This window comes from Portunus trituberculatus, chromosome 30 (assembly GCF_017591435.1).
Source record: "Portunus trituberculatus isolate SZX2019 chromosome 30, ASM1759143v1, whole genome shotgun sequence".
In the NCBI taxonomy this organism is placed as follows: Eukaryota; Metazoa; Arthropoda; class Malacostraca; order Decapoda; family Portunidae; genus Portunus; species Portunus trituberculatus.
Genome location: NC_059284.1, coordinates 9,870,250 through 9,890,249, shown reverse-complemented (window position 1 = coordinate 9,890,249; position 20,000 = coordinate 9,870,250). Strand labels below are relative to the sequence as shown.

General features: G+C 42.7%; 1 protein-coding gene across 11 annotated transcripts in view; it reads right to left on the bottom strand.

The window, feature by feature from the left end:
- Window positions 1-20,000, bottom strand: part of LOC123511006 (kalirin-like) — a 310,494-nt gene that overhangs the window by 127,456 nt on the left and 163,038 nt on the right. For all 11 annotated transcript variants that reach the window (XM_045266621.1, XM_045266619.1, XM_045266623.1 and 8 more), the window contains one exon: window positions 6,875-7,115. In XM_045266621.1, the coding sequence (XP_045122556.1) occupies window positions 6,875-7,115 (241 nt within the window). The remainder of the gene's footprint in view (window positions 1-6,874; window positions 7,116-20,000) is intronic.

Here is a 20,000-nt window from a genome sequence, read left to right as displayed (position 1 = left end):
TTAATCTTTCGTTCCCCTTGGCTGGTTTCCCTCTTGCATAAAAAAAAAAATGGTGGAATAAGCAGGACCTTTATGTGTTTATTATCACCGTGACGCCACACTGACACTCCCTGCCCTACCTATCAAAGAGAAAGGGATAAAAATAGGGAGAGACGATATTATGTAAGACGGGGAATAGCAAGTGTAGGATAAAAAGGAAAGGAAGCATAAAATGTAGTAGATAAAAGCATAAAAGATGGGTAACAGTTAATACGTGGGTGAAAAAAAATAGGAAAATTAATATATGACAAAAATGGGGAAATAGAAAATATGCAGGGATAAAGAAAGGAAAAAAATGGGATAAAGCAGTATATGAAATGATAAATGAGGGAAAACTGACAAAAAAAAAGAGGAAACGAAGGATAAAACAAGATAAGAGACAAAAATGGGAAGATAGCAAATGTGAAGGGGTAAAAACAAATGAAACGGCAAAAATATGTAAAAGGAAAAAGGCAAAAAAAAAAAAAGTACAATAAATAAATGGAGGGGAAGGAGATAAAAGGGAAAAAAATGTGGCGAGGGGAAAAAAAAACAATATGGAAAAGGAATAAAAAAAAGTGAGGAAATAGTAAACGTGTGGGTGTTATTGCCACAAATAAATAGGGGGGGGAGGAGATAAAAGGAGAAAGAGAGAGAATCTAAAAATAAAAATGGTATGGGGACTTTTGGTGACTTTAAATAGAAAATGAGGCAAAAAAAAAAAAAACGATAAAAGGAGAACAGAAAACGGGAGGGATTGGTTATTTTACTGGGTTGCCTTCGGTCACTGTGCCAAATTGGGATGATAGGAAGAGCCTTTTTCTACTCTTTTCTTTTTTCTTAATACCTTCAGTACCATGACACGCTTCCATATTCATTTTGCTTACTATTTGGTGATTTTATACAGCTTCAGAAGATTACGTGGGGATTAAAAATAGTGACGAGTCTGGCTATTAATCTTCTGACCTACGTAGACTCCTCTAATGTCAATAAAATCGTCTATTCATACTCAAAACTCGTGGAAAAATGCGTTCCAGTATTGAAGAGGTTAACGTTCAAAGATTGCTGGTCACGAGGTACAGATGCAAAAATGAACAATAAATATATAAAAAAAAGGCGAAAAGTTATGATACACAACACGAGGAGAAATAAGTAGATCAAAATTTCTTGCAGTGGTCAAGTTGAATGAGAAGACAATTTTCAGTAACAATGACACAATAAAAGCAAAAGAAAACAAGCCAGTAACGAGGCCACAGAAGGAAAGGAAGACAACTAACCTAACCTAACCTAACCTAACCTAATTATCAAGTCCAGGGGAAGAAACCCAAAAGTAACGGAAAAAGACACCAAGAAATGAAAAATGTGCTGAAGTTAGACAGATTTCAGACAGTCCGTTTAGCACATCCAACCTAACCTAACCTAACCTAACCTAATCTAACCTTAATCTAACCCTACCTTAACCTTAACGATAATCCCAACCTAACCTAACCTAACTTAACAAAATCTAAGCAATTAACCTTATTATTATTAACCATTTCCGTACCATGACGCGTTTCCATATTCATTCTCCTTACTATTAATGATTTTCTACAGCTTCAGAAACTTATGTGGGGATTAAAATAGTGAAGACTGTGGTTATCAATCTTCTTGCCTCCATAGACCCTCTTCCTAATGTCAATAAAATGGTCTAATCAAACTCAGAACTCAAGGTAAAAATTTGTCCCAGTACCTAAGGGGTTAATTTAATCTAATTTAACATATACTTTAACTCAACTTAACCTAACCTTGACCAAACATAACCCAAATTAACTTAACCTAACTTAATTCAACCCAACCTAACCTAACCTAACCAAATTAACTTAACCTAAACTTAACCTAAACTAACTTAATTTAATCCAACCTAACCTAACCTACGTAACCCAAATTAACTTAACCTAACTTAAACCTAACCTAACCTAACCTAACCCAACCCACACATTCGTCTTAGCACAAAAATACACCTTTTAAACCACTATCTCAATTGATTCCTTATGCTTTTATTTCCAGTTTTACAAGTCTCTCTCTCTCTCTCTCTCTCTCTCTCTCTCTCTCTCTCTCTCTCTCTCTCTCTCTCTCTCTCTCTCTCTCTAACAGAAATAGGTATGAATAATATAACTTTTTCGCGGAATACCTCAGTCCCTCCTTTCATGCTCGTTTTCTATCCCCGCCACCAAGGAAAACGGGAACTCTCGAGCGGAATATTGACTCTCCTACTCGTATCAGAAATCTCCCTCGAGGCTGCTGAGAATTCTGGGTAAAAATATCAGTAATAGTTGTAGTAGTTTTAGATGGTGGTGGTGGTGGTGGTGGTGGTGGTGGTGGTGGTGGTGGTGGTGGTGGTGGTGGTGGTGGTGGTGGTGGTGGTGGTAGTAGTAGTAGTAGTAGTAGTAGTAGTAGTAGTAGTAGTAGTAGTAGTAGTAGCAAATAAAAAAATAACTACAATAGAAGCAATAACAAAATTAAAACAACAACAACAATAACAATAATAATAATAATAATAACAATAATAATAAAAACAATAATAATAATAATAATAATAATAATAATAATAATAATAATAACAATAATAACAATGAAGAACAGAAAGGTGTGTTGGCGTGGCGTGGTGTGATGGCGTGGTGTGTTGACGTGGCGTGGTGTGTTAGCGTGGTGTTCGTGGCGTGAGTGACAAGGTGGTGTGTGTTGTGGTGTGGTGACGCGCACCTTGAAGCAGAGTCCAGCCTTGTTAACAGAGCCATTAAACATTCAACACTACACGCTATTACTCTCTCTCTCTCTCTCTCTCTCTCTCTCTCTCTCTCTCTCTCTCTCTCTCTCTCTCTCTCTCTTCATAACACATCTATTCCTACCTACTGACTTTTTTCCTATCCTTTCCTTTCCTTTCTCCCTTTTCCTACATTTTTTCCCTCCTTTTTCTCAACCTCTGTCTCTCTTTCTCTCTTTCTCTCCTCAATCCTTATTTATCCTAACCTTTCTCTCCCCTTCTCCCCTCGCCGGCCACCTGTCACCCCTCAGTAACACAGGTGCGTCAAGGGAGGAAGAGTGGCGAGGGAAGAGCCAAACAAAGTGGATGTAAGGTTGATGGTCCCGAACAGTCGATTAGGAGAGGTCAGCCTTATGTCACCCTCACTGGATTACTGTTATGTTGACCCCGCGCTCTTGTTGCCCCTCCTCCTCCTCCTCCTCCATTTTTTTTTTCATTCTTTTCTTATTTTTTTTATTTCATCTATTCATTTTCCTTTCATTGTTCTTGATTTGTTTATTCTCCTCTTCTTTCTGTTTTTCTTTTTCTTACTTAGTCAGTTTATTTCATTTTCTAAGCTTTCTGTTTCTTTATTTCTCTCTTTCCTTTATTTGCATCGTGACAACTTTATATTCCCTCAGCATCATTAACGTTTCTTCACTTTTTTTCTCATCTTCTTACTAATTCTCTCTATTTTTCATTCCATCTTTCATTTCTTCCCCATAAAGAAGTCAAATTCTACACTTTTACACTAATACTATCATTTCACCCCATCTTACATCTCCTAGTCCTCCTCTTCCTCCTCCTCGTCACCCTTTTCCTATTTTCCCAGGTTCACATTCATTACTCACTCACTCAAACTAATACATCACAGGCACCTTAACACCACTACCTGTCTGTTCTATTCCACCTGAACACGCTACTGCCTACCTGCCCAGCACACCTCAGATTGGGCCTATAAGGATCATAGGAATCCGTTTTAAGTGATGGCTGGTGTGTTTTTGTCTTATATAAGAGGTATATGGTAAGTTTTTAAGGCAGACAGATAGAAAGATGGAAAAATTGACTCAAACGGAAAGAGAGAGAGAGAGAGAGAGAGAGAGAGAGAGAGAGAGAGAGAGAGAGAGAGAGAGAGAGAGAGAGAGAGAGAGAGAGAGAGAGAGAGAGAGAGAGAGAAGGAAGGAAGGAAGGAAGGAAGGAAGGAAGGAAGGAAGGAAGGAAGGAAGGAAGGAAGGAAGGAAGGAAGGAAGGAAGGAAGGAAGGAAGGAAGGAAGGAAGGAAGGAAGGAAGGAAGGAAGGAAGGAAGGAAGGAAGGAAGGAAGGAAGGAAGGAAGGAAGGAAGGAAGGAAGGAAGGAAAGAAAGAAAGAAAGAAAGAAAGAAAGAAAGAAAGAAAGAAAGAAAGAAAGAAAGAAAGAAAGAAAGAAAGAAATATGAAATAAAAAACACACACACACACACACACACACACACACACACACACACGAGTATCAGCAGGAAAGCGAGAGAGCGAGCATATCTGAAATTAAATTGAATATCCGAAATTTCCCTTCCATCTATCTTTTAAAAGGCGTGAAAATGGGAACGTATTCTGGATAAAAGGGAAGGAAAAGAGAAAAAAATAAGGGAGAACGAAGAAATAAGAAAACAAACACTACATTTTGATTTCACCTAAATAAAAATATAAACCAAAAAATTGAAAATGTAAGAACCACAACACAAATAACCAGCACCTTACATAAATCCTCTCTCTCTCTCTCTCTCTCTCTCTCTCTCTCTCTCTCTCTCTCTCTCTCTCTCTCTCTCTCTCTCTCTCTCTCTCTCTCTCTCTCTCTCTCTCTCTCTCTCTCTCTCTAAGCCAGTTACTACCCTCGCTAGCTACACGGCGTGCCATGACCGAACGGAGCCCGGCAGCCTCTCTCGCCTTCAGTATCGACCCGCTAAGAAGGACCTCTGGGAATGACTCGCCTGCCGAAGAGGAACAAGCCGAACGAGGGAAAGGAGCTGAGGGACATAGAGAGAGAGAGAGAGAGAGAGAGAGAGAGAGAGAGAGAGAGAGAGAGAGAGAGAGAGAGAGAGAGAGAGAGAGAGAGAGAGAGAGAGTCACACCACCACGAACTAAGAAAAACATTAAAATCTTTGGCAATTCCAGTAACAAGACGAAATGTAAATACTTCGCCTCTTATCATTCCTTCACCTTTTTGCTCCTCTTCTTTCTTCAGTTCCGGGGGCGGATTAGCGAACAGTGGGACAATGCAGAGGAGAGAGAAGAGAGAGGAGAGGAGGGAGAGTGGGGAGAGAGGGAGTGGGCTGGAGTGGGCTGGAGTGGGGCAGTTTGAACTAAGACGATGGGGATGAGTGTCACAGTTCAGAGTGGGGAAAAGAGTGCATGAGAGGAGGAAGAAGAGGAGGAGGAGGGGGACGGGGAGAAGGAGGAACGAGAAGGCAAGACCCACCTACTTTTCTTACTTTCTTTTTTTTCCAAGAAAGCATAAAAATACAGTGCAAGAACGCTTAATGAGGCCATTTAAAAGATGGAGCATTAGCGGGGTCAGTGAAGGAAAAATGTGAGTTGCAGGGAGGGAGGGAAGGAGGGAGGAAAGGAGGGAAGAGGAGAAATAGGAAGGGTTTAAATAATGAAGGAGAAGAGAAGACTGAAGGGAAGGAAGAGAAAGAAGATGGAAGGGGAAAAGCGACAAGGGAATAAGGAATGGGGGATGAAGAGAGAGAGAGGGAGTGAAAGAAGGGAAGGGAGGGAAAGGAGAGAAGAGGAGAAATGGAAAGAGGTTAAGTAATGGAGGGAGGGAAGAAATGAAGAGTAAAGAGGGAAGGAATGTGTAAATACAGAGAGAGAGAGAGAGAGAGAGAGAGAGAGAGAGAGAGAGAGAGAGAGAGAGAGAGAGAGAGAGAGAGAGAGAGAGAGAGAGAGAGAGAGAGAGAATACTAAGACAGATAAATAAACAAAAAAAGAAAAACACAATCAGTTAATATTATAAAAAAAAAACAGCACGATTAAGTTACGATTAAGTTACGCAAGAAACCACGAAAATGTGCTAAAAAGAACACACAACCAAAATAGAAAAGCTACACACACACACACACACACACACACACACACACACACACACACACACACACACACACACACACACCATTTCAGTGGTCGAGAGGAGGAAAGAAAGTTCAAGAGGATACATGATTCACAAGAAGAAGAAAAAGAACAAGAACAAGAACAAGAACAAGAACAAGAAGAACAAGAAGAAGAAAGAAAAAGAACAAGAAGAACAAGAACAAGAAGAAAAGAAGAGGAACATAGGAGGAGGAGGAAGAACAAGAACAAGAACAAGAAAAAGAAGAACAAGAAGAAGAAGAAGGATGGTAGCAATAGTAGCAGTAGCAGTAGCAGTAGCAGTAACAATAGTAAGAACAAACACACAGACAGGGAAATAAAGAAGCAGGAGGAGAACAAAAGGCGTGGGATAAAAGGTCTATTTTATTATGGAGGGCGGCAGAAGAACTCAGGTGCAGCAGGAAAGGGAAGCTTATTGACACATGACGAGGTTACCTGCCCTAATAGACCCTCCATTGTACAGGGCCTTACGGGGAGAGAACAGTAGTAAGGTGAGAACGCTTCCCGACACACACACACACACACACACACACACACACACACACACACACACACACAGAGATGAATTGAAAAAAAAATGAAAGAAGGGACGCAGGATGATGATAAAAGAAGAAAAAGAGGAGGAGGAGGAGGAGGAGGAGGAGGAGGAGGAGGAGGAGGAGGAGGAGGAGGAGGAGGAGGAGGAGGAGGAGGAGGAGAACTAAAAAAAAAAAAGAAAACGGGAAAATAATCAATATACAACAATAAGATGATGAACAAAAATAAAAACGCACATTAAAAAAACAATAAAGAAAGAAAACAAAAGAGACAATGCAACGAAAAGAAACAGAGAGCGAGAGCGAGAGAGAGAGAGAGAGAGAGAGAGAGAGAGAGAGAGAGAGAGAGAGCGGGTGGAAGTGTGTACGATCGACAGAAATAAGACAAACTTGACCTTACTTGACCTTACCTGACAGATCGAGGTCAGAGCGCTGCTGTTTGGGGGGTTGGCGAAGGAGGCTGAGTGGAACATGGCCCTCCTGGTCGTGGGCGTGGGACAGCCGCACATACGCCCACTCAGACGGGTCGCGGGCGGGGCTATGGGCGGGGGGCTGATCCACCACCTCCACCTGCTGCCCGCGGGTGACTGTCAGCTCCCCAGCCCCAGTGCCGCTCCAGTCCTCCAGCACCCATGTCACCTCGCCGCCTCCCTGCAACACAAACACAGCACGTTACTCACCCATCGACACAGCACGGTACTCATCAAACATTAGAAACACAGCATATGATTCACCTACCAACACAGCATATTCACCCACCAACACACACACAGCATTTGATTCACCCACCAATACACACACAGCATATGATTCACCCACCAACACAGCATATTCACCCACCAATACACACAGCAGGTGACTCAACAAACCACACAGAGATGACACATTTAGCAGCACACAGGGACTTCATAACCTTTTGACGGCTAATGACACAGTGACATTTACTTTTTACAGAAGGGAATTGCACACACTGAAATATCTGTACTCCATCACTCTTACTCTCTGTGCACCATTTCAAAATTGTACTAACTTCCACCCCTGGCCAGTTTATTAAGGTGTTTACCATGTCTTCATCTGTGTAGCTCAGGTGTGGTATAAACAAAAACAGGATCTATTCTAGTGCTGAAATATATCTTACCTATTCTTCCCTAACCTATCCTTAACTAAACTGAAGTAAGGTACACAAAACTAAGCTAACATAACATAATTTTTCCTAACCTAACCTAACATCTATTTTATCGCACCCCACTGCAAAGTAAACAAACCTTACCTAACCTAACCTTACCTAATCTAATCTAAAACTAACATATCCTATCCTTACCGTGCCTTAAACTAACCTATTGCTACACTAAACTAACCTAGTCGAACTTAATCTAACCTTCCCTAACCCAGCCTAATCTAATCACAAACTGGCCTAACCTAACCTAACTCAGCGGTGCTATAAATGTGCTCTCAATCATCCTATGCTGCTTCAATATTTAACACGAGTCCAACACAAGCAGAAATTTTAGTGCATTTTTATATACGAGTATGAACGAGTAGTGGCTGTGACGATAACGATGGTGGTGGTGATGGTGGTGATGGTGGTGATGGCTGGCTCAGTGTTACGTTACTCACACCAGACAGGTAGGAAAGTACAGGTGCATCATTAATTAAGGCAGGTGCATTTCAGATTAGGAAGAAATTGCTAGTGGTGGTGATGGTGGTGGTGATGGTGACTGAATGATGAAGCAAAGAGTAACTGGTGATGATGATAGGTAAAAGCACCACCTGTCGCATGATTCCTCCCCATAGGAACACAAAGGCGGCACACGCAACACAAACCAGCAGTAACACAATGGTAATGCAACACAGTGCATACGTGTGTTTAATTCCACGAAGCAAATCAGTCTGTAGAAAATACACTGGTGATGTTGCTGGCGAAATGAAATGATGATGGTGATGAGGAGGCCATGTAGGTCAAACACACACACACACACACACACACACACACACACACACACACACACACACACACACACACACACACACACACATTAAAGTTGATATGTTATTCACTGTACACAGGGAACATAATTATCCTCACAACATTCCCACATTCAGACATGACACTCACCTCAACCCTGGACCCTGGACATGACTGCCATTGTACACAGTTACACAGACACTCATACACTCGTACACTCATACATACAGACACTAACCTCGCATCTAGCCCCAGTTATACAGTTCACGTTTATGTATTTACTTGTTTCTATACACTCATACAGTTATAGAGTCTAAACTCTACTGTAAATGGTATTCCCAGTCAGATAAACAGTCGAATAGCCTAAAATTTGTATACTTTTCAAAATACAGCTATACAGTCACTAAAACCTTTGTAAAACTCATATTTCCAGTCAGTAATACAGTTTTAAGTCTACAAACGCACTTTTCGCTACAAATATACAGTGAGATATACAGTACAGGTTACCTCAATATTTCCTTACTGTTCAGGTACTCGACATTTGTACAGGTATTCAAGTCATCCAGGTTAATTATGACCCAACGCACACTTGACAAATATTCTTAACGGTACTCGAATATTGACACAAGCTGACCCACTTATCATACCTTCAAAATACGCGTCACTTCACCTGCTTTCAGTATAACTCCTACACTGCTTAGGGGTTCATAAATACACTGACCTTTAGCCTGACAGTATACCGAAATACACTAAACTTTGACCTATTTACCGCACTGCACTCAATAACCACCGTAAATACACACACGCAGTTGTTTTAATGGGTGTACTTTACCTTGAAAAAATTAGATACCTATATTTACCCCTTCAGTAACATGACGCTTTTTCATATTCATTCTGCTTACTATTTTGTGATTTTATACAGCTTCAGAAACTCATGTGGGGGATTAAAATAGTGAAAATTCTGGCCATTAATCTTCTTACCTCCAAAGCTACCTATATTTACCCCTTCAGTAGCATGACGCTTTTCCATATTCATTCTGCTTACTGTTTGGTGATTTTATACAGCTTCAGAAACTCATGTGGGGGATTAAAATAGTGAAAATTCTGGCCATTAATCTTATTACCTCCAAAGACACTTCCTAATGTAATAAAATGGTCTAATCGTATACAAATCTCAAGGTAAAAAATGCGTCATGGTACTGAATGGGTTTATACTTAGATATATACAAGTACAATGACATCTTTATACAGTTACAATGCATTACGGTGAGCCATTCATTATATTACCCACATGCCCGCACCACCACCACCACCACCACCACCACCACCACCACCACCACCACCACCACCACCATCATTATTATCACTCTAGTCTCTCTTTTTCACTATTCATCTCTCTCCCATTCGTTACTCCCTACTTCCACACCTTTCAAAATATTCTCTTCTCTCTTCCTCCCTCCCTTCCTCTTTTCATTCCCCTCTCACCTTTCTCTTTCCTCGCTTCTCCCTCCCTTTTACAATTCACCTCTCTCACTTTCACTCATTTCCCCCATTCGTTCCTCCCTCCCCTCCTCGCTGTCTATCCCTCCCTGCAGTTGTTTCCTCCCATTCTCTCCCTTTAACCTAACATTATTTTTTCCCTCCATTTCTCCCCCCCACCTCTCTCAAGTGCAAGACTCCAACAGTTACAAGGGCAAAGTAAATGACAGTCTCCCAGAGCGTTACTTTTCAAACATTCCTTCACATCTCTTAAGCTCTGACAAAAGGAGTAATCACGAGAGACAGGCCTAACAGGTGCGTCCACAGGTAGGAGCATGTGTGGAAGGGTAAGTGAGAGAGTCAGCGTGAGTTAAAGTTGAGGGTAAGAGGAAACAGGGAGGAAGAAAAAAGGCGAGGTGAGGCTTACCAGAGTTCACAGGTGGGATTGAAAAGAGCGAGCAAGGCAAAGCTAAACGGAAAAAGAAACGCCGGAAGTAAAAGAAATAAATAGATAGAAAAAAAAGGTAGAAACGAATGAAAACAAGGGTAAAAAAAATTGTAAAGTAAAATAAAATACAAAACACGAAATTAACAATGTAACAAAAGAAAGAATAAAAAGAAAAGTATGAAATTAAATACACGAAAATTAAGTCAAATAAAATGAAAATTGATATGGAAAAAAAAAAAATAAATAAATAAATAAATAAATAAAAATAAAAAAATAGAAACAGAAAAGAATGAATAGAAAAGAATAAAACAAGAAGAAAAGGAATAAGAAAAAGGAAAAAAAAAAAAGTGGCAGGTTATGACGTAAAGGTGAATAAGGGTGACTGGGTGATACCTGAGTGTTAATTAGCGTGTTACTCCCAGCTCAGCCCAGCGTAGCGTGACAGCAGATAGGTAAGGGCGAGGTTGATGCCGGGGGGTGCAGGGCAAAGCGAGGCGGCAGGGAGGAGGAGGGAGAAGGAGAGGAGAGAGGAGAGAGAGAGAGAGAGAGAGAGAGAGAGAGAGAGAGAGAGAGAGAGAGAGAGAGAGAGAGAAGACGAAGGGATGCTCCAAAGGTAAACAAGATGCCTGCAGCAATACATGTGTTTGTTCGTTTGCTTCTTCCCTATTCGCTACCTTGTCTGTCTGTCTGTATGTATGTTTACCTGTCTGTATGTCTGTCTGTTTACTTAGCTGTCTATATGTTTGTCTGTCCGTATGTCTGTCTGTATGACCCGTCTTCCTGTGTCTGACTTTCTTCCTGAGAGAGAGAGAGAGAGAGAGAGAGAGAGAGAGAGAGAGAGAGAGAGAGAGAGAGAGAGAGAGAGAGAGAGAGAGAGAGAGAGAGAGAGAGAGAGAGAGAGAGAGAGAGAGAGAGAGAGAGAGAGAGAGAGAGAGAGAGAGTAAAAAAAGACACATAATATCACCTCAGTGCACCTCTTTCCCTTTCCCTCCCTCTCCTCTCCCTCTCTCTCTCTCTCTTTAATCCAGAGTTCAGCCCAGGCCACTTGTCTTCTCTGCACCTCGCTGTCTTCCTCCTCCTCCCTCTTAACACTGCCCTTGGAAGTGTGACTAATCGCCGCTGCTACTGAGAGAGAGAGAGAGAGAGAGAGAGAGAGAGAGAGAGAGAGAGAGAGAGAGAGAGAGAGAGAGAGAGAGAGGAGAGGAGAGGAGAGAGAGAGAGAGAGGAGAGGAGAGAGAGGAGAGGAGAGGAGAGGAGAGGAGAGGAGAGGAGAGGAAAGGAAAGAAAGAAGAGAAGAGAAGAGAAGAGAGAGAGAAGAGAAGAGGAGAGGAAAGAGGAGGAAAGAAATGAGAAATACAAAAATGAAGAGGAAAGGAGGGATGGAGGAAAGTAAGGAAAGAATAAAGATATCTGGAAAGGATAGGAGGAAAAAAAAAATGTAAGGGATGGATGAAGACATGAGGAAAGGATGGGAGGAGGGAAGGAAGGAGAGAAGGGAGGGAGAGAGAGAGAAAGACGGGAGGGATATATAAGGAAGGCAGGCAGGTGCTAAGAAGTTAAGGAGCAAAAGAGGAGGATGAAAATAGCAAAAGGGAAGATGAAAACAAAAACGAGGAAATTAATCAAAAGACAAACTGCGAGAGGAGGAGGAGGAGGAGGAGGAGGAGGAGGAGGAGGAGGAGGAGGAGGAGGAGGAGGAGGAGGAGGAGGAGGAGGAGGAGGAGGAGGAGGAGGAGGAGGAGGAAGGAACATAAAACACGAAAAATTGGAAATAAATCAAAAGATAAACATGACGAAGAGAGAGAGAGAGAGAGAGAGAGAGAGAGAGAGAGAGAGAGAGAGAGAGAGAGAGAGAGAGAGAGAGAGAGAGAGAGAGAGAGAGAGAGAGAATGGAGCAAGGCCAGGGAGAACTCGTGGTGGATCTGAGGATTATGAGATGAGGAAAGGGAAAATGATGTATGAGAAGAGAAGGGAAGGGAAGAGGCAGTAAGGAGAAGGAGAAGGTTGGAGGGGAAAGGAAGGGGTAGGAAGGGAAGGGGAGAGAAGGAAAGCCAAAGAAAAGAGAGAAGGTAAAGGAAGATAGGATGAAATTATATGAAAAGGGAAGGGAAAAAAAAGGGTAGGAATTGAAGGAAAGAGAGGAAAGGAGAAGAAAAAGAGGGAAAGGAAAGGAAGATGGGATGAAATGGAAGGGAAAAGAGAGGAGAGGAGGGAAGAGAAGGGGAAAGGAAAGGGAAACGAAAGGGATGGAAAGAAAAGATGTGTGGGAAGATAAAAGGCTGACCACAACAAACCCACCCCCACCACCACCACCATCACCACCACCACCACCACCACCACCACCACCACCACCAGGATATTACATACAGATACACATCGACATTTGAGCCTTCTGTAATCTTGACTTATGGGGTGTTGAAGACGTGGCATCAACACCACCACCACCACCACCACCACCACCACCACCACCACCACCACCACCATCTTCCTCCCTCACAAACTTGTCACACGAAGATTCTTATTACCATTTCTCTTCAGGAAATCATTATTATTATTTTATTTATCTTCTTTACTTTGTCGTGTGTCTTTGATCGTGTTTTCAATCCTTTCAGTCCTTCAGTTTTCATGAGAGAAGGATCTCGTCTTTCCCTCACTCTGTCTTCTGCCTTCCTCTCATCCTCTTCCTCTTCCTCCTCTTCACATACGTATAAACACACTTCTCTTATTCCCATTCCTACACACACACACACACACTCCTCTTTCTACATATAATCCCTTCCCTCATTCCCCTTCTTACCTATAAACTCTCTTCCCTCATTTTCAATGCGTATCCACACATTTTCCCCTTCCTTGCCTCACTCCCCTCATTCCTTTTCCTACAAACTCACACACTGTCTCATATCATTTCTAGCATTTCCCTTACCTAACCTTCCTTTCCATATCCTCCATCTTGCTTCCCACAATCCCTTGCTCTCATTCTCCTTACCCACACCCACATTTCCTCCCCTCTTTGCCCTCTTTCCCCTCCCCACCAGCTGGACACTTTCCAAACACAGCCAAAGGTCACCTCTAAGACATCAATTTTCTTTGTTTTATTAGTTTGTGGAGATAAACGATTGTAATTTCTTGTGACAGGTGATATTTTCTTGAAAGTGACGCCATTTATAGAAGAATGTATTGATGGTTTGTGTTTTCTTATCTATTGTTCACACCAAAAGGATAAAATGCGGACTTTTCTTTTCATTTCATTTCGTATATTGTAGTTTCTTTTCCTTCCTCTTTTCTTTACTCTGGCCCATTTCCTGAAACGCTTTGCTCTCTCACCATCACTACTTTCCAAAGGCTGGCTCCAGTTGAAGATACTCGTGTTTTTAAGAGTACTTTTGTGATTCTGGTGATAGATTGGTAAGATTTCTAGTTTATTAATGGGAAAAACTGCCTTCAAAACCGTGCTAGTTGTCTGTGTGGCCTTGGAAAATTCTTGTGGGAAAGGAAGGTGTTTCTGGATAAAGCCGTTTGTCTTACTTTCAACCCCGAACGATTCTCTATGAAATATTGGTGATAATAACTTAAACATGCACCACCACCACCACCACCACCATCACCTAAATTACTATAATCACCACCACCACTATTATAAAACCCACACCACCATCACCACCACCACTATCACCACCACCATTGCAATCATTCGTATCAAAGCCATTCCACCACCACCACCACCACCACCACCACCACCACCACCATCACGGCTACCACACATCCGCCTCCCCTCCCTCAACAACCAGTAATGGCGGGAGTAACTATTAATCCAGCTATGTATATAAAGTTTTAAGGCCATGCTGCGTTTTATCCACCAGAGAGAGAGAGAGAGAGAGAGAGAGAGAGAGAGAGAGAGAGAGATTGTACCGTGCTGTGTTGTGGTCTTGTTTTGTGTGTGTGTGTGTGTGTGTGTGTGTGTGTGTGTGTGTGTGTGTGTGTGTGTGTGTGTGTGTGCCTCATATACTTCATACACGTACATGGAGAGAATTTAACCGTGTTCACTTATCGATTCCGCGCGCACACACACACACACACACACACACACACACACACACACACACACACACACACACACACACAGCTTTATTAAGATCAACAGCAGCTGGCATCGCTAAATACTATAAAATCCAGCTACGTATTGCAACCGTGAGGCCAAAACTGTATTTTCTCTGCATACACACGATTCTACAGCAGCATGACTTTAAATGACCTAATTCCTGAGTGTGTGTGTGTGTGTGTGTGTGTGTGTGTGTGTGTGTGTGTGTGTGTGTGTGTGTGTGTGTGTGTGTGTGTGTGTGTGTGTGTGTGTGTGTGTAAGATTAGTATACACCAACTCACCACGACTACGCAATCTTTTCTTCACTAATCAGACTTCAAACAATCACTAATTAAATCTCGCTAATATCACTAATTCCAGGTACTCTCTCAACAGGTGATCTTTTCCACTCCCTTTCTTCCCTAAATCAGAGAGCTCATTAAATAACTCCATCCCAGGTAAGCGATTCCTCAGGTGACTCCCCTCTAGCACTCTTCAACAGGTAACCCGTTCACTCAGTCATTCTTCAGGTAACGTGTAACTACTCAATTACTACAGCAGCAAAACTCTTCTTTACACTCTTTCCTAGGTAACGAATCGAGGTGTTTCAGCAGGTAACACTAGCAGGAAAACACTTATTCTTTATATTTTCCTAGATAACAAAACACACTTGCAAAAACCTCTTATTCTTTACATTACTGCCTAGGTAACTACAGAAGGTAACTAACAGCAGGTAACTCTAGAAAAAAAAAAACTCGTATTCTTTATACTATATAACTACAAAGGGTAATTAACAGCAGGTAATTCTAACAGGAAAAGTCTTATTCTTTACTTTTTCTTAGGTAACAATATGAGGTACTTTAGCAGGTAAGTCTAACAGAAAAACTCTTATTCTTTTCTACTTTTCCAGATAACTAACACAGGTAACTAACAGGTAACTCAAGCAGGAATAACTAACACAGGTAACTCCAACAGGTAACTCAAGCAGGAAAACTCTCTACTTTACACTTTTCTTAGGTAATTAACACAGGTAACCCCAACAGGTAACGCAGGAAAACTCTTCTTCTTTGCACTCTTTTCTTGGTAATTAGCACAGGTAATTATTAAAGGTAACAATTCCCCAGGTAACCATTCACCAGGTAACCATCCACCAGGTAATAATTCACCAGGTAACAAATCACCAGGTAACAACCAGGTAGCCATCCACCAGGTAACCATCCACCAGGTAACCATCCACCAGGTACTCCAAGTAATCACCAGCTGGTAACAAACTTCCAGCCAACCTTCCAGTCCTAGTCCAGAACCAATCATGGCCCAACACTTCCCCGGACCAGCCATTCCATCATAATGAGTGGACGTGATGCCCGGCTAGGAGGCTTGAGCGAGGCAGGGCGGGAAGAGGGAGAGGGAGAGGGAGAGGGAGACAGAGAGGGAGAGGAGAGGGAGACAGAGATGGAGAAGGAGAGGGAGAGGAAGAGGGAGAGGAAGAGGGAGAGGGAGAGGGAGAGGGAGAGGGAGAGGAAGAAAGAGAGGGAGAGGAACAAGAGGGGGCACTGGAACACACGACGGAAAAAAGGAAATTACTAACACGAGGAAAGGAGGAAAAGCAAGAGCGAGAGAGAGAGAGAGAGAGAGAGAGAGAGAGAGAGAGAGAGAGAGAGAGAGAGAGAGAATACACCACATCCCCAAATAAAAACGACAATTCTTCCAAATTAAACAATAGAAACCCAAAATAGGAAAACAATTTGAATTATGAAACGCTTCAACAAACAGAGGAACTAAATTAAACGATCCATATCTACGTGTCTGCCTGTCTGCCTGTCTGTCTGTCTGTCTGTCTGTCTGTCTGTCTGTCCGTCTGTCCCTCTGTCTGTCTGTATGTAGTATCCCAATGTATACCTGACTAACAAGATCTATAAGTGAAAACGCATTGAGATATTCATGAAAAGCGATGATCATTATAAAAACACGAGAGAGAGAGAGAGAGAGAGAGAGAGAGAGAGAGAGAGAGAGAGAGAGAGAGAGGAGTGTGGGAGTATAGGGAGTGAAGCAGGAGTCGTCAGCGGGCGGGGTTCTGGCAGACTTCAGCTTTAAGACTACCACTACATCACTCCGTCAGAAGTTTGTCGAGTGTCACCCACCACCTCTGACTGCCTTTATTTGCTGCCCCTCAAGCCCCGGCCAGCGACGCGCGCCCCAAGACTTCAGCCCACAGTCACGGAGCCCACTAAGCCAAGGTAAGTCAGCGAGAGCGAGAGAGAGAGAGAGAGAGAGAGAGAGAGAGAGAGAGAGAGAGAGAGAGAGAGAGAGATGTATTCAAGCAAAGAAAAAGAAAAAGAAAAAACAGTTTCAGTTCACAAGGGAAAAGTTTTAACAAGACGGTCAAGTGTCGCTCCTCCTCCTCCTCCTCCTCCTCCTCCTCCTCCTCCTCCTCCTCCTCCTCTTCTTCTTCTTCCGGGAGGCACCAAAGTGTTTCTTGGGGCAGGACAGCCGACGCCCTCCAAACTTCCTTCCCTCTCATTATCCTCACTCACTTCATGACACCACCCTTGACTTTCTCTCTCTCTCTCTCTCTCTCTCTCTCTCTCTCTCTCTCAGCACCCCTACACAGCCCCAGGGTTCCAAGGACTCCAGGAGCACTCGTTCTTTTGATCCTTCCTTCACCATTAAATATTCGCGCACCGTAAACCCGATCTGACGCCGAGCACAGGTAAACACTAGCGAGAGAGAGAGAGAGAGAGAGAGAGAGAGAGAGAGAGAGAGAGAGAGAGAGAGAGAGAGAGAGAGAGAGAGAGAGAGAGAGAGAGAGAGAGAGAGAGAGAGAGAGAATGATATACTACTACTACTACTACTACTACTACTACTACTACTACTACTACTACTACTACTACTACTACGCTTTCATTTTACACCAAGTTGTACACATTTGCCTCCTGCCTTTCCCTCTACACACCTGCCTCCCCTCTACACACACTGCCTTCCCTCTACACACACCTGCCTTCCCTCTACACACACCTGATCTTCTACACACACTGCCTCCCCTCTACACATACCTGATCACCTGCCACACACTGCCTCCCCTCTACACATACTGCTTCCCTTCTACACACACCTGGCTTCCTTCTACACACACCTGACCTTCTCCTTCTACACAACTCCGGAAAGTCTCGTATTCTCCTCCACCGCTTCATTTCCCATTCCACCCACCTAATTTCCCTGGAGCGGCCTCACTTCCCGTCCCAGCTTGCCTCCAAAGGGCGCGCCACCACCACACCAACACACCACCTCGCCACGCCACGCCACGCCACACCAATACCTCGTCAACGAACTCCCTTGAAAATTAGATTAAGGCATTCACTGACGGGCGGGCCACTAAAGGGAGTCTGCTTCCATTAACTTCCTCTTCCTGCATTTTCTATTATTCCATTGTCTTGCCGCCTCTATAAGCTGTGACTGGTTAATAAGGGTGTTTATCGCATGATTGTGGTGATTTTTAGGGTTTTATTGGGTGACTAAGAACAAAAGTAAGTGTGTGAAGGTGATTAATATTTGTGGGGTCTTTAAAAAATAGCTCATGTTACTCCTATTTCGTCTATTTTTACGAGGTGGTGGTGGTGGTGGTGGTGGTGGTGGTGGTGGTGGTGGTGGTGGTGGTGGTGTGTAGGAGTCATCCCAGCATCCTTTGACCTTCAGGAAGTACAAATATAATAACGGTCTGCAAAGGCGGGAATTGTAACTCATCTACTCAACTAATACTACTTCTTTCTTCTTCCTATCCTCCTCCTTCTCTTCCTTCTATCTACTAACACTAAGTACATTGCTTCATTTCACCTCCTATACATCCTCCTTCACCTCCTCCTTCTTCCTCTACTCAACTAATACTATTTCTCTCTTTCTCCTATCCGCCTCCTCCTCTTCCTTCAACTTACTATCTACAATGCTTAATTTCACCACCACCACCTCCACCTCCACCTCCACCTCCACCTCCTCCTCCTCCTCCTCCTCCAAGTCAAGGTAAACGCGAGGTCTCCATGTCTCGTGATATGATACGGACATAGTAATTACGTAGACACTACAATACTACATTACGAGGCGTCTCTAATGTGTGTTCGTATTAATATTCATCAGACAAATAGAGGAAACGAGGCTCCTCACCGCGCCGCCTACACTAAGCTCACGATAGTCCCTCATGTAGCAAGAAATAAAAGTAATGTGTTGAGTCAAGTTGTGTTGTGTTGTGTTGTGTTGTGTTGTGTTGTGTTGTGTTGTTGTGTTGTTGGTTGTGTTGTGTTGGGTTGTGTTGTGTTGTGTTGTGTTGTGTGCTCTTCTTCTCTTCTCTTCTCTTCTCTTCTTCTTCTCTTCTCTCTCTCTCTCTCTCTCTCTCTCTCTCTCTCTCTCTCTCTCTCTAGGTTAAATAGTTATGATACGAATAATAGTAATAACAATAACAAATATACGTAGAAATGCAAGTTTGTTTATTTAAATTCGTTTTATGGATGAGAGAGAGAGAGAGAGAGAGAGAGAGAGAGAGAGAGAGAGAGAGAGAGAGAGAGAGAGGAGATTAACTAGCATTGTCTTTCTGTTTGACCTTTTCTCTCTATCACAAGTCCTCTGCTCTGACGACACAAAAGAGCAACATAAATACCATTCATTTTTCATCCCGTGCTCTCACATCCTGCACATTACTACCACCACCACCACCACCACCACCACCACCTCCTCCTCCTCCTTCTCCTCCTCCTTCTTTTCTTCTTCTTCTTCTTTCTCTCAGGCTCAATATACGATAGGGAAGAACAGACACGCATAATTAACTACTACATGAAAACCCTTCTATAACTGGACATTTACTCTAAGTCTTCGCTCACTTAATACTCTTTCGAACGTTGTTAAATGGTAAGGAAAGAAGAATCACATAATGGTCCACTTAGATAAGGACGCAATTTTCTTTCCCATAAAAAAAAAAGGAGAGAGAGAAGCAGAGATGGAAAATGTAATCTAATTCCTCATTCGATCAATACGCTTTGGAAAATCCCTGTTCAATCCTGCCTAAGAGGGAAGTCACTCGGAAACGTTAAGTGGAAAAGCTAGGGAAAAAAATTGAAGTGGTCTGTATAAGAGGGAACTTAATGTAAAGTCTCCTTCCTTTAACACTTTCTTTTATGTATACCATGTGGGCTAAAGGGGATACTTTTGGGGGTACCTCCTACCTCAAAGCCCACCCTCTAGGAAACCATTGCCCCGAATGAGGAAGCCCAACCTACACTCGGACCATGGATAGGATTCGAACCCGTGCGCTTGGAGACCCCTCGGAGCCCAAAGCACGCATGGTTCCACTGTACCACGGCGGCCCCCCTGTGAGGAATTGTTCACTTTGCCAACGTGATAAAAGGCAGAAAAAAAAAGGTTTATTCTGACAACGCGACGAAAAGTACAGGAAAAAGACACTTCCTATTAATACTGATAATGGGATGAAAAAAATAAAAGATTAGAAACGTGACAGGAGGAGGAACTGTTTACCCGCCAACGTGACAAAAATACACAAAAAAAAAAGAAGCACTTCCTAAT